Source organism: Molothrus ater, chromosome 6, assembly GCF_012460135.2.
Source record: "Molothrus ater isolate BHLD 08-10-18 breed brown headed cowbird chromosome 6, BPBGC_Mater_1.1, whole genome shotgun sequence".
NCBI lineage: Eukaryota > Metazoa > Chordata > Aves > Passeriformes > Icteridae > Molothrus > Molothrus ater.
This window is the reverse complement of record NC_050483.2, coordinates 30019842-30046522: the sequence shown is the minus strand read 5'-3', so window position 1 is coordinate 30046522 and position 26681 is coordinate 30019842. Positions and strand designations below refer to the sequence as shown.

General features: G+C 42.8%; 3 protein-coding genes across 5 annotated transcripts in view; 2 read left to right on the top strand and 1 right to left on the bottom strand.

The window, feature by feature from the left end:
• Window positions 1-1090: 1090 nt before the first annotated feature.
• On the top strand, window positions 1091-11734 carry PLEK2 (pleckstrin 2). The gene is made up of 9 exons (XM_036384475.1): window positions 1091-1195; window positions 3714-3878; window positions 4799-4980; window positions 5688-5779; window positions 6131-6318; window positions 6831-6932; window positions 8263-8346; window positions 9456-9534; window positions 10702-11734. Exons 1-9 carry the CDS (start codon window positions 1148-1150, stop codon window positions 10827-10829), a joined length of 1068 nt encoding a protein of 355 aa, XP_036240368.1. The 5' UTR covers window positions 1091-1147; the 3' UTR covers window positions 10830-11734.
• Window positions 11735-12155: 421 nt separating this feature from the next.
• On the bottom strand, window positions 12156-16369 carry LOC118687553 (galectin-related protein A-like). 2 transcript variants are annotated; one of them, XM_036384578.1, is made up of 5 exons: window positions 16308-16369; window positions 14403-14491; window positions 13457-13631; window positions 12912-13095; window positions 12156-12381 (listed from the first exon to the last, which is right to left on the bottom strand). In XM_036384578.1, exons 1-4 carry the CDS (start codon window positions 16329-16331, stop codon window positions 12952-12954), a joined length of 432 nt encoding a protein of 143 aa, XP_036240471.1. In that variant the 5' UTR covers window positions 16332-16369; the 3' UTR covers window positions 12156-12381; window positions 12912-12951. The 2 variants fall into 2 exon arrangements, with proteins under 2 accessions (XP_036240471.1, XP_036240470.1); XM_036384577.1 differs by lacking the exon at window positions 12156-12381 and having other exon boundaries at window positions 12796-13095.
• Window positions 16370-17284: 915 nt separating this feature from the next.
• The window catches only part of ZFYVE26 (zinc finger FYVE-type containing 26), a 48981-nt gene continuing 39584 nt past the window's right edge, over window positions 17285-26681 (top strand). For both annotated transcript variants that reach the window (XM_036383780.2, XM_036383778.2), the window contains exons 1-8: window positions 17285-17694; window positions 19143-19221; window positions 19890-19979; window positions 21859-22411; window positions 23662-23792; window positions 24605-24769; window positions 25883-25971; window positions 26247-26407. In XM_036383780.2, the coding sequence (XP_036239673.1) occupies window positions 17504-17694; window positions 19143-19221; window positions 19890-19979; window positions 21859-22411; window positions 23662-23792; window positions 24605-24769; window positions 25883-25971; window positions 26247-26407 (1459 nt within the window). In that variant the 5' untranslated portion in view covers window positions 17285-17503. The remainder of the gene's footprint in view (window positions 17695-19142; window positions 19222-19889; window positions 19980-21858; window positions 22412-23661; window positions 23793-24604; window positions 24770-25882; window positions 25972-26246; window positions 26408-26681) is intronic.

The following is a 26681-nucleotide window of genomic DNA, read 5'->3' as shown; positions in this document are numbered from 1 at the left end:
CTTCTCTGGGTTGTCTCTAGCACAATTTTGGTTTCAATTCTTCAGTGTCTTGCTATTCCTAGCTAAAAGTTACAAAACTGTATAAAGAAATTATTTGTTTGATCTTTTTCCTTGGTGAATGAAAGTGTGCCCCTTGATACTGGAGTCAGTCTTACTGACCTCTGGACTCTTAACATAGCAACGAGTGCTTTTGTTTATTTGCTATACTCTACCTTGTATTTCTTATCACAGCTCACAGCTCTGCCCACATTCATCACCTTAAGTTTAGTGAGAGTCATGGAATGCTGACAGTACAGCAAAGGCTGTTATTTCAGAACAGCAGCACTCTCTGAAATATTACTTCATATTAAACAGATTTGTCATGGTGGCTAAAGTAGTCAGAAATAAAATAAACATCTAAGATTGTAATTAGACACAAAAGGCACTCTGTTTCAAGGCATTCGGGAGGTACAAGAGGTCACTGCAGTGTTCAAGGATCAGGCTGCTTTACTGGAAGCCTGCTCATGTAGAGATTTAGAATATTAGGTTGAGAATCTTGGTTTACATACCAAGGGGTCACTGAAAGTAGAGTGGACTCTTAGGTGCTTTGGAGCTTCTTTGGGAAAATAAATTTTCAGCAAAAAGTTACTGTAAGATTTGTAAAAGTCTCCTTGTAATCATAATATCCTGAATGTTACACTTACAAGTTGTGCTAATCTGTAGAACTCCTGAGAGATGGGTTTGTTAGGTGAGAAATTCTAGGTGGTAGTTGTTTAGTCTGAAGTTTTGAGGAATGCGGTTTTAAAATTCTGCTTCCCCCTCCCATGCAATACCTGATTTGTCATTTTCTAGCTGTTTATTTTGGCCAGCTCACTCGGTGGTGGTTTTTGCTTTACTAAATTCTGTGAAATTCTTTCAAGATCCCTTTTAGACATCCCTTTGTTTTACTTCCCCGAGGGCAGGTAAAACATCAGAGCCAGCTCGCTGTTTAACTAATATCTCACAGGTAGGGAGGGAGAAAAAAAAACAGGAGCGGGAGAGTGCGTCACATTGGAGGAGGGGAGGAAAGAAAAATGAGCTTTCTTAAACAAATCATGTGCAGAGGGACAGGCTGCCTGGGCTCAAGCGATTCTCGGCGAGGGCTCTGCTCTGTTCCCTGCCGGCCACGATGGAGGAAGAAGCTGGAGTGCTGAAGGAGGGCTTCCTGGTCAAACGGGTGAGTGCTCTGTTCCCCTCCGAGCGGCTCCGCTCCGACATGAAGCCGCTCCTGAGCACGGAGCGGGGCGAGCCCGCGGGGCGCTGGGTCGGGGGCTCCCGCCTGCTCCTCCTGGGAAAGGAGATCCTCCAGGCTTGTGCAGGTGCCCCCCAGGGGAGCTGCATGACCTGCAGCTGTTCCCTACCCCACCGCAAGCTTCCCCGTGCTGGCATTTCTGCAGAGGAAGGTGAATTAGCCATCAGGATTGATTCCTCAGGTGTTGGAAAGCCAGTACGGCTGCACCTCACACACCTCTGTGCTCAGGGAGCACCCGCGGCAGCAGGGGGCCACCATGGCAGGATGGAGAGAAGGAGAAGTTTTGGGTCGGTTAGGATAGCTTGTGCCTTCTTCAGTGACATGTCCATGCAGAGCTTCCCATTTCATGTAAGAAAATGGAGAAACGACCCCTTTTTTTGATCCCCTTTTTGAAGGGGATCAAAGCAATGCAAACTTGAAAATGCTTTTGAAAGAACTTATTTTTTCCATTCTCCTCAAGCAGTGCTGTTAGAAAATTCTAGCCAAAATGTGGTGAAAAGAGCTGAAAGATTTCAACCTTCCCAATACTTCTCCCTGTAGGACCGAGTCAATCATTGCTGGAACGCAAGGAGACAATTCAACAAGGGGCATAAACTGCTTTTAGTACCAAGAGCCTGTCTCAATGATTAATATGGTCCTTGATTTCATTAAAAAAATGTGATTGAGAGGTTTGTTCAAAGCTTTGCCACGCCTAGGGAAATGCTTTTGTGCAGTACGTGGCAGTGTTCCTGGTGCTAACATGAAGGTAATCCTGGTCAGGAGTTTTCCTGGCAGGGCTCCCGGCCAGAAACTGTCCAAGTGAAGTTCTGTGTGGAAAAGGGGCTATTCTCCATCCTGCCTTCTGCAGCAAGGGCAGAGCATCCCAGCTGCCAGTCTCCTCTCTGGGCTCCAGCTGTACTCTTTGGCTCTTAAGTGGCTCCTGCATTCAAATGGGAAGCCGAGGCACCAAGTGAGTGAGAGGAATAGGTGATTGGCAGCACACGGAACTGTGATGCCAGTGTGTAAAACATCACCCAAATACACAGCTTGGCAGGAAGGAGAGCACAAAGGGGACAACTAAAGCAAACTGAGGGACAAGGGAACCAGGGATCCGCAGAGAAAAAAGGAGAAAGGGATGGGATCAGGTAATGAAAACTGGGCTTTCATAAGAAGAGAACAGAAGCAAGGAGATTATCTAAATGCATTATAAATGGCAGAATTATGTACTGTAATGCATTATAAATATAAAGTGAATGTGTGGAATTAGGTAAAGATAAATTTAAAAAGTTAAGGCAACCTCCTGAGAAAAGAGAACATTTTCCAGAAGAAAAGACTAGAGTTATAGCAAAGAACATACAGGAAAAATGGCTAAGTAACTTTACAACAGGTGAAAAAAAACCTGAGGAACACAAAAGGAAGGAGAGAACAAACCTGAGATAGATAAATTGTATTTAGTATAGACTAGAAAACATTGGATCTACAGTGCCCTGGATTTTAGAGACTTGTTACTCCACCTTTACTTGGAGATTGCTGGGTTTCCCCTTTATTTACAGAGAGCTAATGAGCTTTGATTCATGCCACAACTGGACCTTACATGTTTCTTTCTTCTAGCCATGCCCACCCTATCCCAGGTGTCAGAGCTTCCTTTACCCCCTGCTTTGCCTGCTGGCTGTAACGCTCCATCCCCTGTAGAAACACAAGTCAGCTTCTTGCACAGCCAAGCTGGACCAGACACCATCAGACAGGACTAAGCCTGCCAGTGCCAGCCCTCACTGGCTTTGCTGTCCTTTAACCAGAATAAAGAGAGCTGGGGGCTGTTTACAGAGGAAAAATAGGAGGATTTGTCTGTATTATATAATCCATGAGGCTTTCAACATCAGCCTTCATTCAGTCTTTTGTCATCAAAAAGCATATTTCCTTTACAGGAACCAGTAGCAGAGGGAATGTTTTAGCCCAGGAGGTTGGAGACAGATGGGGTTGAAATGAACTTCTCATTATCAGTAAGGGGGAAATGTGAGAAAAAGCCAATTCACCCAGCAAAGGTCTTGCAAAACCACTTGGCACCTAGAGCCACATCAAAATGAAAAAGACAGCACTTAAGGTCACCAAGAGAGGAGGAGCTGGTTGCCAAGAGCCCTCACACATTTTGGATTTAGCCTGTGCTGTCAGCAGACAGGTGTGAACCTACATCAGCTCTTTGGGATAATTCCTGTGAGCTTTCACAAGAAACAATTTATGCCAGCAAAGTTCTCCAGGCTGAAGAAAGAGCACAGCACTTTTCTATCCCTCTATGATTTTATGGTGATGGAGCTGTGCTATTTTGTTACTTAAGATGTGTATTTCAGGGAGAACAGGACTCACAATGACTTCTTGTGCTTCTTTTCATACAAGAAGCCAAGAAGAAAATGTGGCCATTTCTCAGTGCTTGTGGTACAATCAGTTATGTGGATTTCTCCCCCTGCAGGGACATGTTGTTCGGAACTGGAAAGTGAGATGGTTCGTTCTGCTCCAGGATAAGCTGCTGTATTACAAAATTGAAGGAGGCAAGAAGGAGCCTACTCCAAAGGGCAGGATCCTTCTAGATGGCTGCACTATTACTTGTCCATGCCTGGAATATGAGAACAGACCGGTATGACTGGAAAAATGTATCTCTTCCCTATGTCACTCATTTTCTAACTTCTTCCTATCTTCTCCTCTCCTCCTGGCTTCGACTACTGCAACCATACCACTGGGGTGCTTCCAGAATTAGGCCCAGCCAAAAGCAAGCTGCCACTAGCAGTGTAACCAGGACAAGCACTGAACTCCCTCATTGTGTGCCCAAATGTGAGTCAGCTATTAACAAAAACACAACCCCAACCACTTCTCCTGTACACATAGTGAGGAGAAAAAAATGTAAGTGCATCAGCCCAACAGTGTGTGGAGAGAGAACATGAACACCCCAATAGAACCTGAGGAGGGTGGGGAAAAAGGGAATATCACCTGTGGTAGTTGCCTTAAAGCCTGGGTATCCATGGGGTGCTCCCAGGCTGCCAGATCAGACTCCTTTTTCCTTCAACAATGGGATATTGCTGCTGTAGAAAGTTTTCAGCAAGAAGACTCTGGAAGAAAACGTTCCTCCTGTGTTTTTCTGCTCTCCTATAGGTAGCAGCAATGCAGATTTCCTCTGTGTAGGGTATCTGTGTGGTCTGCTCTCTTCTCCAGGAGCTCCATCCATGTAAACCATGTTTATTACTGAAAACCTAGGGATTTGAGGGGGATAGAAGAGCCAAAAAACCCACCAAAAAAAAAAAAAAAACCCAGAACAAAACAAAAAAACCCTCACCAAACAGAAAACTCCCACAAACAACAAACAAACAACAACAAAAAACCCACCAAAACCAACCTAGATTTGTGCCCACCATCCTTCTGAACAAGAATTGCTCTGAACTGCTCAGGTGGGATGCACTGTCAGACTTACTTGTGTCACTTGGGCCAATGCTAAAAAAAGCAAATTGCAAGAGGAGCAAAATAGCTAAATGATGTTATTGCTTTGTCCTTCTTTCTCCACAGCTACTCATCAAATTAAAGACAAAAACCAATACAGACTATTTCCTTGAATGTTGCTCCAGGGAGGAACGTGACTCCTGGGCTCTGGACATCACTGGAGCTATTCATGCTGGTCATCCAGTACAGGTACAAGAACTTCACAGAATGAAGAACTCTTTCAAACTGCTAGAAAATATCAGCCTCCAGTAAGTGTATATGATTTCTCCTTCTGTTGTTGCTGTAGTTTGCAAAGTGCCTGAGTTGATGGATGGGGAGGGCCAAGGGAAGACCCTTTCTGCACAGATCTGCTCCTGTGTGGCCATGAACCCCTGAACTGGCTGCCCTAGGTTTGCCCAGGGAATGCACTTTTTCCTGACCATCATCTTTTGGGAGTATGTGGGTTCTGCACAGGCACCTCACTGCTGGCTTGAAGACCTTCCTAGTCAGCTGCAAATGTTCTCCCTGGGGAGATGTATTACCTCAAAGGATGTAACATCAGGGAAGCACCACGTGGTGGCTTTGTGCCCTGTTGAGTTTTCAAAGCTGGTATCTGGAATCCAGACTAGGACTTTAAAGTGCCTCATCTTAAACAAGAGGAAATGGACACTGATTAAGAAACAGAAGACTTACATTAATTTGATTTGTGTTGAACAGGTAAATTGGGCTGACTATGGATCACTTTGCAATGCTCTGAATTGAAGATGCTTTGTGAGGCATCTTGTTTAGTGCTGCTATTGGGAGAATAAAGTTTTCCTGGAATGTACTTAGGACAGTGCTTCTGGGGGAGCACCTAGAATACCTCCCATCTTTATGTGGGTAATCATGAGGACACCCCTGGCACTGACAGAAAGTACACAGCTATTTCTGCCTGTCTTTGTCATCTGCTGATGTTATGCTGTGCTCTCATTTGCAGCAATATAGTGGAGAGAATGTATGACAGCAGCACTGGAATTAAGCTGACCCGCAATTTGGATCAAGGCAACAGATACAAAGAGACCTTCACAGGTACATCTGGCAGGCAAAGAGCCACCTCATTATATATCAGAGCCACCTCACATCTGATATGCCACATTGCAGGGACAAAGGAGCTGCTGTACTGCCTTCATAGTGGGATAAGCTCTGGCCCAGTGGAATCTGGCAGTGCAGCCAAGCTCTCCAACATCTTTCTCTCTTGCTCTTTGGATGTATGGAAGCATACTTAGAACCCCAGACTTTTGGTCAACTTTTTACTTCTCTGACAATCTTTGGGATGGTGCCAAAATGTTTCTGCAAGGGAAAGCCTGTGTTGCAGGAAACCATCTGCTACCCTCAGAAGAGCACACTGTCATGGTATGAGAGCTGCCTTTCTTCCTGCAGGTTCTGCCCTGGTGGACTGGCTCATCTCCAACAGCTTTGCTGTGTCACGATTCGAGGCCGTCACCTTGGCATCCATGCTGATGGATGAGAACTTCCTCAGGCCCGTGGGAGTCCGCAGCACTGAGGCCACACGCTCCAGTGACCCCTCTGAGAAGTTCCTCGACGACTCCACCGCTCTGTACATGTTTGTGAGTGATGCAGCTCCCACACAGGCACCTCCTCTCCCTCATCACACACGGTTTGGGGTACAGGTGCACAGCATGCAACCAAAGGCAAATGTGCAGGCTCAGAAAGTAAATGCAGAAGGAGCAGCTGTAGTCTTTCAGTAGTACTAACACTGGCACTTTTGCTGGAGCCAAATAGCTACATGGATATGGAGGGATCTACAAATTACATAATTGGGCATTAAAAGAGGCATGTCCTTGGAGTGCAGTGCTGTGTCTGCATGCATTGCAGGCAGTGCTGTAGTTGTGCTACAGCTCAAGGCCACAGCACTTATACCCAGCAAGTACAGATTTACAACTCTAACTTGTTGCCTGTGAATCTTGGTCCTACAAGGCTGAGCAGCAGAGCTATGGAGGAGAATTTACTCAGGAAATATAAGCTGAAAATAGCTAAGGAAAATAAAATGCAGAATTTTCTACTTAAAAGTCTGTTTAGATTAAAAACAAAAGTAGAACTGTCTTTTCCCTATTTGCAGGCTGAGAGCAGTAAGAAAAATACTACTTCCAAGGAAGAGGTCCACTTTAACATCTCTGAATTAAGTGGCACAATTGTGAAGCAAGGATTCTTAGTGAAACAGGTAAGCATAGTCTTGGAACCTGCCCTGGAACACAAGGAACAGTAAAGCTCTTAGGGTTTCTTAGAGAGTAAATGTGACTTGTACAATGATGGCTGGACAGATGTGCCCAGCAGAACTAACTTGCCTGTCAGTACTTGAGATCTTGCACTTAAGAGTATCCAGTTATAAAGGAGTGAACTATGGAACTTGCTCAGGCAGGATTAATTGGATATTCTGTACATATTGAGCATATACTGAAAGGTACAAAACAGCATCAAAAACAGAAGCACCACACAAACTCCAAATCCTACCAGAGGTGTTACATCCACTTCCAAGCAAAGCCGCCATTGCTCTAACCTATCCCATCCAGGTGGTGTCAACAGTGAGGATGTGTTGCTGGCCACAGACAAATTTCAAAGCTGAGTAGCTTGACCTTTGTATGAAGTGGACATTTACCTGTGGGCAGTCATCATGTACACATGGGTGCTTTGGTGGTGGTGAAACGTTTTTTGGGCACAAGTACCCGCTGTTAATAACTGTTTCCAAGATCTGACCCTTGGTCTGCAAAATGTAGTTTCCAACACTTGCTATGAACAAGATGAGGGTAAATCACTCTTACAAAGCATAACACAGCCACTTGCAGAAGGAATCCTACCTGCACAGCATGGCCTCACTCTTACTCTGAAGCCTTGTACCCAGAGCCCCACCCTGTGTTGTGCAAACTGGATGACCAGCTGCTTCCCAACCCAACCCTCACTCCTTCAGCTGCCAGGGCTCCATGAGGGTTGGCAGGGTGCTGCAGGATCCCCACAGGCTGCCAGGGCAGCCCCCAGCAGCAGAGGACACAAGAGCTGCCCAGGAGCTCCTGCCCATGGGCAGCAGCAGCCAGGGACAGCCCCCAGCAGCCTCAGCCCTGGGCTGGCTCTGATCCCACCACCAAACCTCCAGGAGAGGGGATGCTCCCAGGGCCTGGAACAGGCCTGGCAGCAGTGACAGGGCTGTGGTGAAAGAGTAAAGAGCTGCAAAAGGACCTGACATAACCCCTTTGGATCACACAGCATGGGGTCTTCATCTGAAACCAATATTTAATCTGAAATGAAAAGCAGGAATGAGGGATTTGTTCCTGTCACTCTGCTTTCTTAGTTCTCATCACAGGGAAGGAAGAGATGAAGGAATTGTCAATATATGAAGAAGAAAGATAAGCAGAAAGTCATGGGAATTACTAAGATGTTAGGAAATATTTTTCTCTGTTGGGTTCAAACGCTCTTGTTTTGGTATTTATGTCTCCCCTTCAGCTTGTAGGAAAATGGTCATTTCATGAGGTAGTAATTTTAATTCTTCCATTTTGCAGGGGCACAAGAGGAAAAACTGGAAGGTGAGAAAATTTGTTTTGAGAGCTGATCCTGCTTTTTTGCACTACTATGATCCCACCAAGGTACGTGAGTGGGAAGTTACCAGAAATCCTTTTAGAAACATAAACATTATCGTGAAGACACAGTTACACTGTAAATGTTTCTATCACTCTGGGTTCCTCTATCCATTTCCAGGAATTAGATTTCTCTGGCCTCACCCTAGGAGATTGTCCTTGTAGGATTTTGTACCCCTGCATCTTCTGTCCTTTTCCCCAGTGAGATTCCTTTTCCTTAGCTGGGCAGCAGCTTCCTGTTCTTGGGATTGCTCTCTTGCTGTACCCTCGCAGTCTAGGACCATGGTCCTGCAGGCTCTCTTCCTGGGTTGTGATCTTTCTGGGCTGAAATCCTACTGTTTGAGGATCATACTGGTTCTGAGATTTTTTTACAACCTTATTCCAGCACTGAATAGGGTCTTCTTAATGCCAAAGTATGTATAGAATTTCTACTACTTAGTTGTAAACTTTCTCATGAAAAGTAGAATTTATGTTCATGAATATAATAATCAATGTGAGCAACTCAGATACTTAGGGTACCACAAAGCCAAACAGGATTGCAAGAAGAACATGTATAGAAATGCTTTATGTGACTTTTAAAGTGAATAAAAATTACATTCCAGTGAAAAGAGCTTATGGAGCCAGGTCATTTTTTGTTTCCTGTTCCTACATGGGTTTTGGGGATTTTTTTCACTGCAAATTATCCTTGTAAGGCTATGAGCTGAAACTGCAGAACCTGAAGGCAAGAAACAAGAGTGCCAGCCAGCTAGGGAAAAGAACCAGATTTTTCCCATACAGTCTCACTGAAAAGCAGCAAGCTAAATACTTGCTGAAATATATAGAAATATATATAATTCAGTATGTTGTTATTGATAAAACCATACATACATTTGAAGTGTGATTGCCTACGTTTGTGCTTTTAACGGATCTACACCATGCCCAGCTACATTAAAGAAACATCTGGGACTGAAAAAATATAGCAATGCCTTTAACTACAGGTTCTAATTGATTTCTCTTGTGACATAGATGTTTCATGCCTGGAAAAAACTGCTATTATGTCTCCAACTTCAGAAAAGTGATGCATGTGCTCTGGGAAATGATGATGTTTTCCAGCTATGCCTTGTTTCCTTTTCTTGCAGGAAGATAACAAGCCAGTAGGTGGATTCTCTCTTCGTGGCTGTCTTGTCTCAGCTCTGGAGGACAATGGAGTCCCAGCAGGTGAGCACAAGCCTCTGAACTTTCACACATTTATATGTATGCTGTGGCAACACGGTCTTTGGGTATGGGTTTGTATATATGGTTGCTTGTATGCACAGGTGGGCTGACTTTCCATTTCCCTTTGCAAGCAAGGGAAGAGGCACGTCACAAGTCCCTGTACTGCTGGGTTGTCCACAGCAAAGGGGACTTTTTTTTTTAGTGTCATTTCTACATGTCTTGGGTGTTCTCTTTATATGGGCTTTTCTTAGTCATATGACCTCTGAGACAGTCCTAAGACTGATTAATATTCCAGAGTTAATAAAGAGAAACCACTTTCTTTTTGGGTGTTAACTCAAAGTCTTGAGGCATCTTCTGATGCCATCCATTTCTGTGTCCTCTCAATTTATGCTATTACCTTCTCCTTTCTGACCTGCTAGAACCCAAATGTAGGGGAGACATAAAGACAGCAATAAAAAAACAGTTTTGCTGGAGTATAGGCTTAGCTCAGGCATTTGTCCAGAGCCTCAGCCTCATAGATAAGTGTTTCTGCTATTAAAGCAATTTATTTTATGACAGTAAGTGCAATGTATAGATATCAAGTACAGAACATCTTTCTAAAGAGAAGGTCTGAAAAAGCTTTGGTCTAGGGGGCACGGGCACATGATGAACAATAGAGCTCTCTGCTAAGAGGAACCCAGCTATGGGCAGGGGAAAATCTAATCTACCATGCAAAATTGTAGGGGTTCATCATTCATTCAGTGTATAACTCAAGTAATAGTCTCCACCTAAACAGAGACTATTTTAGATATGTTGTAGAGTGCACAATAGTTCATACAATCTGTGGCAAGATTGTCTATACTATATTTTCATAGAATTACAGAATCAACAAATGTTTGGGTTAGAAGGGGCCCTGAAGAGCATTTCGTCTCAGTCCTCCTGCCACAGACAGGGTCAACTTTGACTTAACCTGTTTGCTCAAAGCCCTATCCAACCTGGCCTTGAACACTTCCAGGGGTTTTGAAGAGGGAAATCAAAGACACAAAAGCTTTAGATGTCTTATCCATAATAAAAAGGAAAGATTTGATTCCCTAATTTATGAAATTCAAATTCTTATGAAGCTTCATATCTGCCAGAAAGATTATCTCTGTGCACCCTCCTGATCTGCTGGGGTTTTTTTTTTCTCTGCAGGAGTGAAGGGCAATGTGCAAGGCAACCTTTTCAAAATCATCACCAAAAATGACATTCATTATTACATCCAGGCCAGCTCCAAGGCAGAGCGAGTGCAGTGGATTGAAGCAATCAAGCCGCTGACATGAGCAATGTGGACTCCATGCCAAATGACAAACCACATTTATGACCAACTTCCTGCTCATGTTGTCTGGGAGTGTTGTTTTTCTCTTGATAGTCAATGTTCATTATTTGAATCACCATAACACCTACCAGGTCCTAGGAGACCTGCAGACCAAATCATGTAGATCCAGAATAATTTCCCCACCTTGAATTTACCGTCTAAGCAAGAGACCAAAACAGGTGGACACAGACAAATGGGGCTTTACGAAGAACCGTCAAGATATTCAAGATGGAAGAAAAGGATCTTTTGTACAAGTATTCAGTCTATGTCTGACAGATCCAGGTTGTGCTTTATCTTAAAGCAGAATTGTCTTGCTCCTTCCCCCTTTATAAAGGGGCTCATAAACTTAGTTAAGACTGAAACATCTAAGTCATGAAAGGTGATGGTGGCTGAGGCTGCCTTTCTTGGCATACCACACGAATCTTGTGCTAAGTCACAACCCAGCTGCCAGGATAATATGCATTGCAAAACAAACAAGGGGTCTGTCTGTCTGTCCATCCATTTGCTCTACTATTTAGTTCTCTGTTAGACTGGAAAAGAACAAAAGATCTTGCTCCTCACCCATATAGATTACTCTTATGCTGGTAATGTCCCACACCAGAATAGGATCCTGAGTATCAAAGCAGACCAGTGGAAGTTCCAGACAATTTCTGGTGCTGAATATATGGGAAGAAATTCCTTATCCATAAAAGCAAGACTTTTCCTTCTGATAATTACTCTAAGTCCATTTATGTTGGAGTACCATTTGGACAGAGAACTATAGTAGCAGTCCTCACTATTGCTTTTTCTATCTAAAGTCATTATTTTTTTCCATTATTTGTCAACTAAACCTGGTTTTGGTATAATTAAATATTAAAAAACAAACAAACAACAAAAAAAAACCCCATGCATTTGAATATCCTGTGCTTTTTAGAGATGTGTTTTTTTCTCAGAGGTCAGTTTGAATATATGAAAAATAATGGTTTAATACACTATAATTTTAGATTTATATATAAACTGAGACACCAGTAGGAAATTCTTCAAACACCCAATCAGCCTGCTGATACACTATTTTCATAAAGTTTCTTGTTTTATCTGAGTACCTGTATCTGACAGCCAGATTCTGCAGAGCCTTCAAAAAGGCAGCATGCTCGATATCTTCCCTGAAGTCACAGAGGAATTTGATAATCCTCTGTCCACAGATTTGTTTCTGTACAGATGTTTTGTTCTCTGAGTTGTGTACTAAAAAGAAGTTCCTTCATCACCAAAGGCAGAATATGATACATGCTTTTTATTTATTAGAATAGCCATGTATTTAGGATTTTCCTCAAAAGCCACAGCAATGAAATAACATTGCATGCATTCAAATATTTAAGAGAGCTCATAAAGAAGTTTGCCAGCAAAGGTGCAGTTTTAATCATATGCAAGAACAAGAAAGGGCAGTGCAGTTTCAGCTGCAGATACCATTTCCTAGGGCTGGTCCAGAGAAGACTGTGAAATCCACAGCTGTCAAAACCTTTCAATTCTGGAAAAGATGCCTGGAAGAGACAGGGTAAGGCAGGTAAGGTATTTATTGCTCTCTGCTGGAAGGCACAGATGTTTTTGTGCTGACTGAGCAGAGCTTCCAAGAAAAGCAATTCCCTCCTGATAACATGAGCCTTGCTGGGGCCCATCAGACTCCCTAATTCATTTATAAGAAAATCTCCTACTTCTCTTTTCTCTGACCCACCACCTGCCTAATGCCCAGTTCTAGTCACAACAGCCACCCACCACAGAGGACTGAGCTCTGCCTCCTGGCATGCCTGAGAGAGTAAGGAGCCATAAGGATGTGAGATACTGCATAACATCATAAATCTTGCAGTTTGGGAGTGTTTCAGACAGAAGTGTTTCTCAGCAAAGGCTTTGAGATTTATTCAGACCAGCCATAGCTCTGCAATTGCTGTGAGTATGTATGGGGGGAAAAAAGTGTGTATCTCAAACACATCAGCGAATTAAAAAGATACAGTTCCTGCTCTCCAGAATCAGCCAGGGGAAAAAGACAAAACATGTCTGAGGCAAGAGAAAGTACATTTTCCTCTGTCCTCTGGTGATATCCTGGTCTCCTTTTTTCAAGCCACTTTGGTAAGCTTGATGTCCCCTGAGATCCGCAAAGCTTTCACCAAGTTCAGAGGCTGAACGCGGTGAGTGAAGTCACAGAGCTGCCGTCCATCAAGCAAGACTCGTATTTGCTGGTGTTCACATAAGAGCTCCATCTGCAGTGGAAAAGGACAGGGAAGGGTGTTAGAGATCAGCAGCAGGGCTGATTTCAGCAGGATGGACTTAGAACGAAATGTTATGGATAGCAAAGCACAAAGTCTACCAGTTCTTCTGAAACGCCCCTAATAAATAACCTACCCTCTCCTGAGATGATACTGCAAAGATCCAGTGGGTACTCTAACTGTGATTAGAGAAAGGGATGCCTCTTTCCCATCAGGGCTTGAACTGTTGCTGTCTGTGCCATACTAGACTAGTTAACCTGCCAATGTCAGTGGCTGGCTGTTTGCGGCCATATACATAGCCTTCAGCTTTTCTCTCCTCCTTTTCTCTTCCTATTCATAGTATCTGAAAAATTACCTTGAACGTGTCGCCTGCTGTAAATGGAAAGTAGGGAATAGTCTTCTCTTCTCTTCCCCATTTCCCAGCAATTCGTGCATTTCGAGTGATGGATTTCTCACTGAAGTTAACTGTGAATAACAGCCCAACATCTTTGTTGGCATCCACTGGATCACAGAGCAGAGTCACTGAAAAGCTGAAAAAAGATCTATTAAATGACTGGAACTTTCAGAAATATGAAAGGACATGGTGAACATGGCAGATGCTTATAGAGACTAGAGACAGCTGTTGTTTCCATGTCAGACTAAAACTAAAACACAGGACTTCTACAGGCTTAGAAGCTGGAGAAAGGGATGAGACCCGGCTGGTCTTTTTTTTCCTGCCCCAGTATCCAGTAGAATGCTAGGAATTTCTGATGTTGCTTTCCCTCTGTCTTGACTGAAATCAAACCCTTCAACATGTACTCATTTGTGTCCTAAAAGAGGTTATGGCATACTCTTCACCAGTGGAAGCAGTGGAGCTGATAGCTGTAGATGCAAAAACAGTGTAATGATGAGCATAGTTGCTGTTATCCAGATAAAAGACAGCAAAGAACCTCTACCTCCTGTGCCAAAACTGGTTTTTAAATTGTGTTGATTCCAACCCCCCACAGACAACCAAGATTCAGGTTGAGAATTGCACCTCTTTCTGAAGGAGAAATGCAACTTTTGTGTTCCTTCCAGTTCACATTAGACAAGGGGAAGGAGTGGAAAATCTTGTCAGGGCGGTCAGAAAGGCCAAACAGTGAACTCCTCCCTGATCTTGTAATCTTAGCCTGAATGCAGGAAAGTTAAATAAGACCATAAATTGTTAATTTGTTTGATTTTCTTCCTTCAAAGAGCACATACCTCCAAGAAAGTGTCTGAATTTAGAAGACAGGTAGGAGCATGTGTAACAGGGTGAAGCCCCCAGCAGTCCCTTCACCTACCTCTTGGGTTTGGAGTGTACCATGCCTATGACTGTGAGCTTCATGGTTGGTCTCAGGCCACCTTTAATTTCACCAACATACTGCTCCACCTGCAGGGAACAGTGAAAATGGCTTCACTGGGTCATGCTGTGGGTAAACCAGCTTTAAAAGCTGCTTTGGTCACCTGATATAACTTGGGTTTATTTTTATATGTACAAAAGAACTTAAAAGTATTTCCAGCTCAAAAGTATTTCCAGTGCTTCTTGCACTCTGATGACGCAATAAATCTGGTAGCAGCATTCCAGTTGCTCTGGTCGCAGCAGATGAGAAGCTTTGTGGCAGCATGATGTGTGCTGCAGACTCTGCTTGAACCTCCTCTGTCCTGCCACCTCAAATTTGCTACCAGATTTTGGTGGGCTGACTTGGCTCCATTAGGCCTTACACCAGACCAGGCAGGCTCTGTCCTCCACTGTAAAAGCAGTGTAGATGCTGCCCTGCCACTGCATGTTGACCACATCCCCACAGGCAATCCCAGTCCTTTTGTGACAGTCACTTTGAAAAGTCACACTTTTTCAGAGGCAAAAAATGGCTTCTTGGTGGATCTGCTTTTGTCCTGTTCACAGAGACCTGTAGTTGCAAGCTGCACCCAAAGATCCAAGCTACATTTGCTTTTCCCAAGCAATTCTCTAACAGCTTTGATGGTCAGTAGAGAAATTAATACAGGCCATAGCTGACATGGAAAGACATAGCTGACATTCAAGAGAGAGACCGTGGAAACAATTGATAGGGATGTTTTGAGGCTTCATTTTCAGAAATGGCTTTAAAATGTAGATGTCAGAATACTACAGTGCAGCATGTACTCACTCCCCATGCAGATTCACTTAGAAAGAAGCTGCTATAAAACACTAAATGTTATTAGCAGCTTGCGTAACACTGATAATATTCCAAGGCAAGGCACAACAGACCCTGTTTGAGATAAAAAAGAGCTTTATCGTTCCAGTGTTCCAAGGCAAAAATTCAGGCAGTTTTGCTAGAAGACCTGCACAATATATGCATACAAATTCAAGATAAAAAAATGTTTTTCCTGTACCTCGTTTCCTAATTTTATTATTTTAGTTGTGTCTTCTGCTAAGATGACCTTACACAATTTATTTTCCCACTTAAATATTCCCATCCAGCTACGTTTAGAGCTTCACAGATATATTAATAAACCTTTAATTCCTAACAAGGTCAATATTGGAAGAATAATTTTAAAATTTACCTTCAAAAATGACAGCAGTACTACTAATTGTTAATGATGTAAATTTACTCTTGCAGGATTGTACAGGTGACTCCAGCAAGTATGTTTTGAACTTTGTAACAAAAGAAATGCATCAAGCACTTGACATGTCTTACATAAGGAAATTGCTTGTCAAGTAAAGAATCTGACTGTAGGGAGATACTTTAAACTGGATAAAGCAATTAGAAAGCAGGTAATAAGCATCAAAGATCTCAGGATAAATGAAGTTCATGCTCATAGAGGTCTCGTGTCCCACTAAAGCTTCTTCCTTGCCTGGAGACAAGATACAAAATACTACCCCAAATTGAAAGTGCACACAGCAAAACTGTTTGTGCAGAGGTGCACCATAGTAAGTACCATCACTAAAGGCACAGGGTATCAGAACTGAACAGATGACAACCACATGGTCTCAAGAGTTACAGCTCATCCAGCGTGGTTGGAGAAAATTCGGAGGCATGACTGCCCACACACCATTTACGTGTGAGTTAACTGTTCAGGTGAGAAATTCTCGGGAAGATGTAGAAAGCAACGGTAGAAACTCCTGCAAGCTTCTTGCAGAGTTTATGGGTGGGTCCCAGCAAATGCACACGGGCACAGCTCCCATCCCGTTCCATTCAGGAGCCCTGGGGACTGACTTGGTCACTTACTTTGGCACACCTCTCCTCTGTCATCACCGCTCTCCCTCCTACACTTGCCTCGCCGCTGCAGTTCCCGGAGGAGTTTTTGTTTTGCGTGTCAGGACAAAAGCAAACAAAAAAGCCCGGAATAAAGGGAGGATGTTGAGGGGGGTCTTATCTCTGCCAGACACTGCCTGGACACCACCCAGCCCAGCAGCTGAGTCACTCCCGCTGCGCCCGGTCCCTGAGGGGGAGGCTCGCAAATGGCGCGGTGCGAGGGCAGGAGGACGCCCGGTGAGCGGCACCGGGAGCTGTTACAAGTGTTGAACATTCCACGTGAGGGGGCACAACCTACTCGTACTCGTACAGATACTCTGTACTACATATGCATACTTGTATATGTAATACATTCAAACCCCACGTCATTTATTTACTGATACCAACCCTCTCTCAAATGCATAAGTACATATGTATATATACATATATATAGTTATATACAATTCACAGCCTTATACATACACCTACATGTAGGTCTGTACACCCCATTTATATACCTATATATACTGTATACACTGTAGATGCGTACATATATATTTGTATATATGTATAGGGGTGTGTATATATATATATATATGTATGTATATGTGTACCAGAGTGAAGTGTATGTACAGGGTCATACAGCTGTGCAGGGAGTACCTATACTCCCACACACACGTGTACATGCGTCTCTGCGGCTGTGTGTGGGTGTATTTACGAGTACACCCGCACCCACAGCAGGCCGCATTAACCCTGAGCCTGAGCTGCCTCCCGCCCCCTCACGGACCCCCCCGTCCGCAAGGGGGGCGGAGCTTCCGGCGAGAGCAAATCAGAGCCTCGCGAGGCACCAACAAGGGGCGGAGCCAGAGCTTGGGGGCGAGAACGGGGCGTGGTTAGTGGGGCGGGGCTTGCGCTGCCCGGGCTCTCCCGGCGGCGTCAGGCGCCCCAAACAAACATGGCGGTTTACATTCCGCCCCGGCTCGGCCAATGGGCGGGTGCTTTGCCCGCGTGCCCGGCCGGCGGCGCGGTCAGCTGAGGCGGCGCCCAAGATGGCGGCGAAGTGGGGCGGCGGTGCCGGGGCGGTGCCGTAGAGTCAGGCGCCGCCGGGGCCGCGCTGTGCCCCGCCAGGGAGCGCGGCATCGCCCTCGTGTGTGTCAGCCCGGCCCGGGTCATCCCGTCGTCCCGGGAAGATGCATTCTTTTGGGAACGAAGAGGCGGATTCTCTGGAGCGTCTTTTCGGGTTTTTCTGTGAGTGTGTACGGCGCGGGCACTGGGAGCTTGCCCAGGCCTGCGTGCCCCAACTGAGCCGGTGGCAGGGGGACGGCCCCGCGAAGGTGGAGGCGATTCTTCAGGCTCTGGTAGCTTGTCCCGTCGCGGTAAGGTAAGTAAGGTACTGCTCTGGTTCCGTGGACTTGAATGTGAAATGGGGAGGAGCAATTGGCTTAGTGTTGGCTGTGGGAGACAGGTAGAATCAGGGAAGTAGCACTTCAGTGCCGAGGTGTCTTGTGATGCTCTTGTCTGAACTTTGATGTCTTATCACTGACCAAGAACTTAGCAGGCTGCTCATCCCACCGGGATAACGAGTTGTGTTCATGTACGTAGCTGATACAGTGATTGATACAAGCTTAAAACTACTTGGAAGCGTTTCAGGACTGATCTTGTTAGATTTTACCGGGAGAAAGGGACCATCTCTTGAAATTACGTTTCTTTGACGCTGAGCTTCGGTTAGTTTAGAAATGGAACCACCAAGATCAGTGGTGAAGTTATTTAAAATGTTATCTTGTTTCCAACTCATGAAAAATCTCCTAATTACTAAAACTGCAATTCCCAGAAGTTCAAATTATGCTGTTGATTTCTGGTTTCTCTCACACTGTATTTTGGGATGGCATCCGTTTTACTCAATCCCAGTTACTTTTTATCTCTTACTTTTTATTTTTTCAGTTAGGTGTATATGAAGGGTGACTTTTTAGCGATTCAGGGAACATTGGTATTCCCCTCTCTAATCAGATGATCATATTTCTTCACATTAAAGTTTGTATAACATTTCAATAAGGGTTCTAAGAGACAATTTACACTGACAGCAGCTGAAGGAGTCTGGAGGAAGGTGTGCTCGTGGTTAGATGAATATTGCCAACAGCCACTGAGACATAAGAATTTTCAATCTTTTGATCTTTAATAGCTGGGCTATCACATTTAAAGGCTTTAGTTAGTAGAGCTGAGATTTTTAAAGGACAGGAAACAATATTGTGCTTTCTCCTTTTCCTGGTCCCTTTGACAGTACTGAGTATGTTCCCAACTGTGTAGGCTTTGGAATATTGAAGTACTGGAGGATGTGAAATGCTGATGGAAATTAGAAGGACTCTTTGTTTAATTAGTTTTAATTGCTTCATTTTTAATTTGGATATAGAGCTGCATTTGGGTGCTGTAACTTAAAATTTCGCTTCATTTTTTTGGTAGAAATAGACAGAACAGGAAATAGCAGTGTTTGGCAAGTGGTCACATTTCAACGAAATCTGCTGAAATGCTCAAAGAGAGCTGTACAGACTGAACTTTGGACCAGAACTAGATTTCTTTGTTTTGAGGAACTATGCCAGTAGTATCTGGTGTATCTAAAAGCAGTTTTTTGCACAGCAGAAGTCACTGAGTTGATGTGCAAGAACACTAACATTCTGGTTTCTCTGCATTTTTTCCTTTTTCTTTGGCTACTTACTTGTCTTTATCTCACTCAAAGAAATACAAAATCAAAATTATCTCTGACGTTATTTTCCTGGATCATGGATATGGAGACAACCTTGTATAATCCCCTGTATATGCCCCTTGCTTTTGTAGATGTGGACAGAATTCTAGCCCATCAAGAACTGCATGGCTTTGGCTTCTTGTGCTGGAAAAATGGCTTGCCATGAATCAGGTACAGAAACATCTTCATGATTCCAAATGCACCTTATAGCTCTGACTTCCAAGTCCAGAATGTCTCCCTAGTTGTAGGCTTTCCCATGTTTCATGGAATTAAGTTCTCAAGGTATCTGGAGACATGCACTGCTTCTGCATTTAACAAATTTATCAAGAAAGAACTGTAATATTCACACTGAAGAAAACCTAGCAGTTTTTTTAAAAGATCTTCAAAGTTAACATTTTAGCTTTTCACATTCATATAAATGAAAATCAGGAGTGCATCAACTTCTGCATTTGTGCAGCACCTCTCTTACAGTAAAGATTAAATAGCTCAGGCGTCAGACAATTCTTTATAAGCTTTAGATGGTGAGGGATGTGCATACTTTTTTTAAAAAGTAATTTGTCCTTGGCACTACTTGGACTTGCATTTTTTCTTTCCATTCTGAGGATATGATGGTTTTGTGATTCTTGATGAGGTCTGTTCCCAAATGTGTGGATAAATAAAATCAGCTGGTGTGAGAGCAGAGCCTGACTGGAATAGCCTTTAATTGAGGACTAGATTACTTCAGAGAGATATTTCAGTCTGCCTCAAAGTGTTAATTAAATAGTTATGATTATGTTTATATGCTAATGTAAATAGGAGTTTTATTGACTAATATAGTTCCCATTCTTATATGGTTTCAGAAAACTGTCCCAGTTGCTCTTCGGAAAGAAACTGAATTTTTGTTGTTCTTGGAAGAGCTACAGAAAGATGTCTCTGAGGAAGTCCTAAAGGTGAGCTGATTCTATGTCCTATTTCTTCTTGTTCTGCAGTATGCCCAGCTTCATCAGATCGAAGTTAATGTTTCCTGCTAACTGCCTGAGATGTTAATGTGTTATTAATCTTCTAGGCAACTGAGAGAGAGTGTAATTCAGATTCCTTTGTGAAGTTAATCTGTGCCTGCAAGTGATTTCTCTGGCTAGAGTGGAGGCTGCAGGCAGGCAAGGAACAGGTTTTTCTACGTGCCTTTTTTAACACACATCAGTCCTGACTGTAGCTGCTTCACACAGCCTTCAGTCCATAGGCACCTGTAATAATCATAAACCTACAACCCACTGAGAGCCAAAATAAACTGTAGTCAGTAAGCACATTTTAAATGTATGTGTATTTTTTTTTCTTTCTTCGGTGATCTTAATTTTCATCTCCTATGCACCCCTTTTTCCCCCTTCTGGAAGTTTTTGGATGCTCTGCTATTACTGCTGACATTGCCTAGGGATTGGTATGACGTGTTCTGAGGTCCAGGATCCACTTTCTATTATTAATTAAAATATGCAGGCCTGATTTATTTGAGAAGTATGTGGAAATGTGCAAAGATGGATTTATATCAAAAGCAAGTATAGAGCAGAATATCAGCAAAGTTGCTATCTGTAGAACTGTCCTAATTCAATGTTAGTTACAACAGATTTGGATCTGATGTGGTGTGTGAAATGTCATAAGATGTTGCTTCTAGTTCTACAGATTGTAACTCCTTTAGGATACTCTTTTTTGGTTTGTCTATATTTTAAGGGGAAAATGAACTTACTATATTCAGGGGCTATTTCAGCTTAGGAAAAGTTGTTCAGTATTTCACTAAAGATACAGAATTAGCAATTACAGCAATTACAAGCAAAGTATACTTGAATGTTGATTAAAATAAATCTGCTTGAAGTCTGTTAATGAATAATGAAGTCTGTGGGTGTTGCCATCTCACCTCTGAGGTCATGAATGATTCCACCATTGTCCACACTATCCACCAGTGTTGCATAGAAACATGAGATTCAACAATCTCTTATCTTTGTCACGATTTCTGTCAGAGGCATGTTGGTAGGTAGAGTTACATTTTGATCCAGCAAATAATATTTAAAAAAAGGTATTGTGGTCTTGTTTTCTGTTCTCATTCTTTGTGCACTCCATCCACCTCTCCCCTATGTAATCTCTGAGGTGTCTCTTTGAGGTAAGGGCAGCACTCACATAATTCTAGGAGTGCCAAAAGTACTGCTTGAGTGCTATTCAACTGGCTTGTCCCTCACCTTCCCAACTCTTATTGGATGGGTTAATTGGTTTTTTTTTGTTTGTTTATTTTCCCCTTCCCAGTTCTGAAATTGTAGGTTTGCTTCTGATAGGTAGAAAAATTATTGTTGCTTAAGAAAAGTCTATGAGATTGCTTCTGAATCTTTTGGCCAGTTTTAATCAGATTTTAAAAATTGATGAGGATGATATAGTTGGTAGATAGATGCTACAAATCTGGAAAAGTAGGAGAAAAAAGCCCCACACATCGTTATGCTCCTAAAGAACTATCAAGATACAGTTACATTAGGATATTGCTTAGAGGTAGAGTATGGCAGTGCTTCAGCCATCCCATAGGGACTGCTGTGGTTCCTTGCTTGTATGTGGTCTTTATAGTGTACTTGTGTTTTACAGGATTCTTTGTATTTTGTTACATATTGAGGCATATCCACTCTTCTAGGAAATATATTGGACAAAGTGGACCATTATTAATGGATTTCTGTAGTAGTATGGTGTTTCCGAATTGATTTATCTGCTTGCTTTCAAGTTTCTTCTATTTTTTTAAATAATTAATTTAATACATTAATGTAGTCTAAAAGGCTTACTCTTTTATTATTTTCCTACCAGGAACTGTTTGAAGCATTTGAGTGCACACAGAACAAGCCCATCACAGAGAGCAAAAGAAGAGATGACTGTTCTCACAAATTCAGTTTGGATGTTGTTTCAGCTCTTCGGAAGCTTTTGCTGCAGGCTCCCCAGAGGGCAAAAGCCCTGCTGGAATTCTTCCAGGGGGAGCAAAGCACACAGTGCTCCTCACTCCAGCAGTATCACTCTCTGAAAAACATCTTTGTCGAGTTCCTTTATGACTCCTTGAAATCTCTGCAGAGGCTTCAGAGCAGCTCTGGGCTTTCAGCTGAGCTAAATCAAAGAGAGCTAGTAGATACAATTTATGCTGCTCTCAGTATAGTGACTTTTGAGGTGGAGCATCAAGCAGATGAAATAAAGCACTTATTCAGGGAGCTCTTGGATGTATGCTGGGCTGAGGGGAGCCCACTGAGGGAAGAGAAGCTACTAAACTGTATGTTGAGGAAACAGAGCCATGGCCTGCTAAACCTCTATAGCAATGTTGTCACAGAAAGAACAAGAGAAAAGTTTTTGTTGTCAAAATCAATACAAAAAGGTTTGTTTCACTTTTTGCTTTGTACTAATCTCCTGTTTACCAAAACTGTTAAGGCATTAAACAGACAAGTAGTCAAGACTGGTTCTCTTCCCTACATTTCTGCAGTCTATGCTATGTTTTGTGATCACTTCCTTTACCACGCCTTATTGTGTTCTATTTTTATCTGCTCAGCATTTCTCTTGATGAAAATCTTGCTTGTAACTTGAAGTTTGATACTCCATATATATACAGTTTTTATTTGTTCACCTCCAGCTCAGGGTCGTCTGTGTTGGAGTATGTTCCATTTCTGGCCAGTAGCAGTTCAGTCACTTCAGTAATCCCAAAATGTTCAAACCCCTTAATATTGAAAAAGAAAACTTATGAAACTGGAAGGAGCTGTGGAGAAGGGTGATACCCCAGCAGGAGGGAAGATGCACTTTGATACCTGCTCACTTGCCAGAGCCCAGCTGTTGGTTTTGTACCAACCATGGCTTCACAGCCTCCGTCTAGCTGCCTGTGACTGGTGCATTTAGTTGTAACTCGATCATCCTGATGTGTCCCTTCCAGCTCAGCATATTCTCTGATTCTTTGAGGATCTCAGCTGAAGCTGAATGGCAAGTGATGCCCATGGCCTTGTGAGTGAAGTAGCAAGGAGGGAAAAGCTAGAATGCCTACCTTTTTTGCTCCCCTCTGTTCACTGTGGTGTAAGCCAGTGGGGTTTGTATCCTCACTTCTCCTTTCACTTGTAGATGGCTGAAGGGAAGCTCAGGCTAGTGTGGCAGATTCTAGAAATTCTGATAATAAGTACAGTTAGTGCTTCCTCCTGGGGAAAGAGAAATGGAGATCCACATATCTTCACTCTCATTGGGAGTAGTTTGGGTCTCACTTTGCACAGATCTGAGAAGTTCCAGTGCTGGACAAGTCTTTGCTAAAGCCCTGCAGAGTCGAGCAGTGTCTCGAGCACAAGTGAGAATTCATGCAACTCAGAGATAAGGGTGTGCTTGCTAAAGAAAGTCAGTGTGACCTGAGCTGGTGCAAACAACCTGTGTGCTGACCAGGCTTTTGCTATGTTAATGATTGTCAATACAGTTTTTCTGGTTTTCTGTCTGACCTCTGTCAAATTTCTTTGCTTGGTCTTCTTGTTACCCAGTAGTAACATGTAACAGCTGGTTAGTAAATGAGGAAATACTGAGTGTTTCTCAGTTTAAAATAACAGCAATTATGCTTCTCTCAGAGGTAACTGGAAGGTAATCTTGTTGTGATGTTTTTAGGTTCATCTGAGCAGCTGGATACTGAGCGAACTGTGATGAGGTTGTTCTCAGATCCCAAAGAAGCTCCTTCTTGGAAGACAGCCTATTTCTACTGCTTGAGCAGCAGCAAGCACTTTCTGGAACAGATTCTGGTACAGCCGTAAAATCATTAACAGGGAAACCCAATGGAGGCTAAAGTCAGTCCCGGTGTTGAACATATCTCAGTGGTGCACAGAAGCATTTTGTATTCAAATAGTGTTTGCCGGGGGTGATGACTAATAGGAGCAAGGAGGTAATGGTGATAAGTCCCCTACTTCCAGCAGTGCAATAAAACTGCTGGTGAGATTTTTGGAAAAGCTTATCTGCATGCAGATTGAAGATTAAATCTTCAAGGTTTAAGTCTCATTTTCTGCTTGTAGTTTTGTTGGATGCAAGATTTACCTCATGACCTTGAACTTGTTGCTTTCTAATGCTGGTAGACTTGGGGCATTGAGAATAGTTTGCATGGTAAAATTTGTGGTGAAAACAGTCTGCTATGAATTAATTATTTTTATGTAGGTACATGGATAGGAGAAATAGAATGCAGGCAGGTGGTCACTGTTAAAAAGTGTGAGGTTTTAAGGTTGAGCATGTTTCAACTTTTGCATAATGTGCTTGTAGAAGTCTTTTGCATTATGTCTTTGGCAGAAATGTAATAAATAGAAGGAATGCCAAGATAGTATAGAGTGGGATGTGAATTGGTTCTGCAGTAAGCATTTGAAAAACGGTGTTTTTTTCCTCATGACATCTTTACTAATGAGTATCCTGATGGCCTGGACAGTATAAGTTTAGGGAAGTTCCAGGTGCAGAATTTCACTATTTTAGTGAAGCTGATATTGAAATGGCTACTTCCTTACATAGTCTGCCAGGCATTATGGGTCTCCACATTTTGAAAAAATTAGTACTTCTTTCTTTTATTTTCTAGGTGACTGCATTAGCTTTACTAAAAAGAGAAGACTACTCGGGCCTGAAGAGCTTGTTGAGGAGAGAATTCAACCCTCTTAGCCGCCTCCTGGTGTTGTTAGGATGGACTCATTGTCAAAGCTTGGAATCAGCAAAAGCATTGCTATGGACTCTACACAAAACTCAGGTAAATTAGCAGAAAGCAAGTGGTAGTCTCCCAGTCTGAGTCCAAATAATGCAATTTGTTTGCAAAAACAAGTAAAACGGGGGAATTTTCAGTGAGAATGTCAGCCTTCCTCAAGATGGAATTGAAAAAGCTAAGATATTACAGTTGTATGCAGGTAACATTATGTAGGGACACTTGCCTTTCTTCTGATTTCTTGGCTGTGAAGACAGCATGACTGCAAAGGAGACTCTGAAAGTTTCTCTTGCATAAACTCATAAATAGCCTCTGCTGTTAACATGAGCAGCATAAAGAGAAAAGACAGCAGTGTTTGTTGGTTAGTTTTTAAAAGAGCTGGGGCATCTTTCTTTCATATAATTTCCTTCAGTGAGTCATCCCTGGGTAGTGACTAGTTCAGGCCTGAGTTTAGCAACAGGGTGGCTTGGAAATTCCCCATACTCATTCTCAAAGCAAAATGATAAATGACAAGCGCTGTGAGTGAAAGATCCACCTTGTTTGGGGGCAGTCTTCATCTGTGCAAAAGAAATGGGGCTCTGAAAGTATAGTTGCGCTTCAGATGATGCCTGCTGGCTGGCTTAGCTGTCAGAAATGGGGAGATGAGGAGCCTTGTACTGCTGGGTCACAGTGCAGACCTAAGCTGGTGTTACCTTAAGGGAGTTACTTTCTTGGTAATACACCAAAAGTCTATCCCGTAGCTTCTGCAAAGTTAAACTCTTAGGTCTGATTTTAGCAGGCAGTCATCTGTAGTAGAAAAGCAAGTGGGAAAGGAGAATAACCATCTGCTACCCAGTATGGCATCTTTCAAGTACATGATTAGTTCTAGAGATTACCTTTAGACTGTTACTAAGAAGCATTAATTTGCATTTTATAAGCTTTTCTTGAACAGGGATGTAGCCACCTTTCTGTGATCCGTAGATGTGTCAAGGGGAGGCTGACTGACTTTTATGTTCTGTCAGAATAGCCCTCCTTTGCTGGCTTTAATAAATCTGGCAGTTTTCTGTATTTGAAATTTATTACTAGGAAAAGTCTTGTGAGCAAACATGTGTGACACGTGATTCTGCTATCTGGCTGGGGGATTTGTTGTAATGAGATTCTTTTTTTTGTCTTTCTGTTTAGGATCTGTGCAATGATTCAGTATTGAAAGATTTTTGTGATGGGCTGTGGACTCATGTGGAAGTTCTTGAATGGTGCATGCAGCAAAACAGGTAAAATGATCAGAAGGACTTCTTCCAAACTGTGCTGCCAAATCTACCTGTTAAGTCAGCTTACACATGCAAATAGAGAAGGCATTATTTTCTTGGCTAATCATGTAATAGTGACTGTATATACAGGCTCCTGAAATATCTCATGGGTTGCAGTTATACTCTTTGTTTCTCTTTTTAATTTTAGTAGTTTGGTTCAATCAGAATTAGAGTGGGAGTTACATCTTTAAACATGGCTGAGACTTAAATCTGTGTTACCTCTTTGTTCTCTCTTGTAGTATTACTGTCCCAAGGAAGGTTCTGTTGCAACACTTGCACAATCTGGATTGCCACACTGCGGTGTATTCTCTGCATCATCTCACCAATCTTCTGGCACTGAATGAAGATGATGTTATTGAGCTTCTTCAAAAAGTTCCTGCCAGAGACCAGCAGATGCAGGGTAAATGTGTAGGGTTGTGAGAACACAGAAAACTTACAATCTCTTGAGCATGTATGTTCAAGACTTCTGCCAGGATTTGTTCTCTTGACCTGCTTCTGTAATTGTGGAAGATACCAGTTACTAGCTGTTTTGTGGAAGAACTCTAGAGAGCATGTGGAAACTATTTTAGAAACCTTTTGGGGAGTAAATTATCTTTCAAGAAGGAGTTGTGAGATCTCTTTGATCTCACAAGGACAGATGTCTGAAAGAGCTTTTTCAAGATGGTAACAAGACT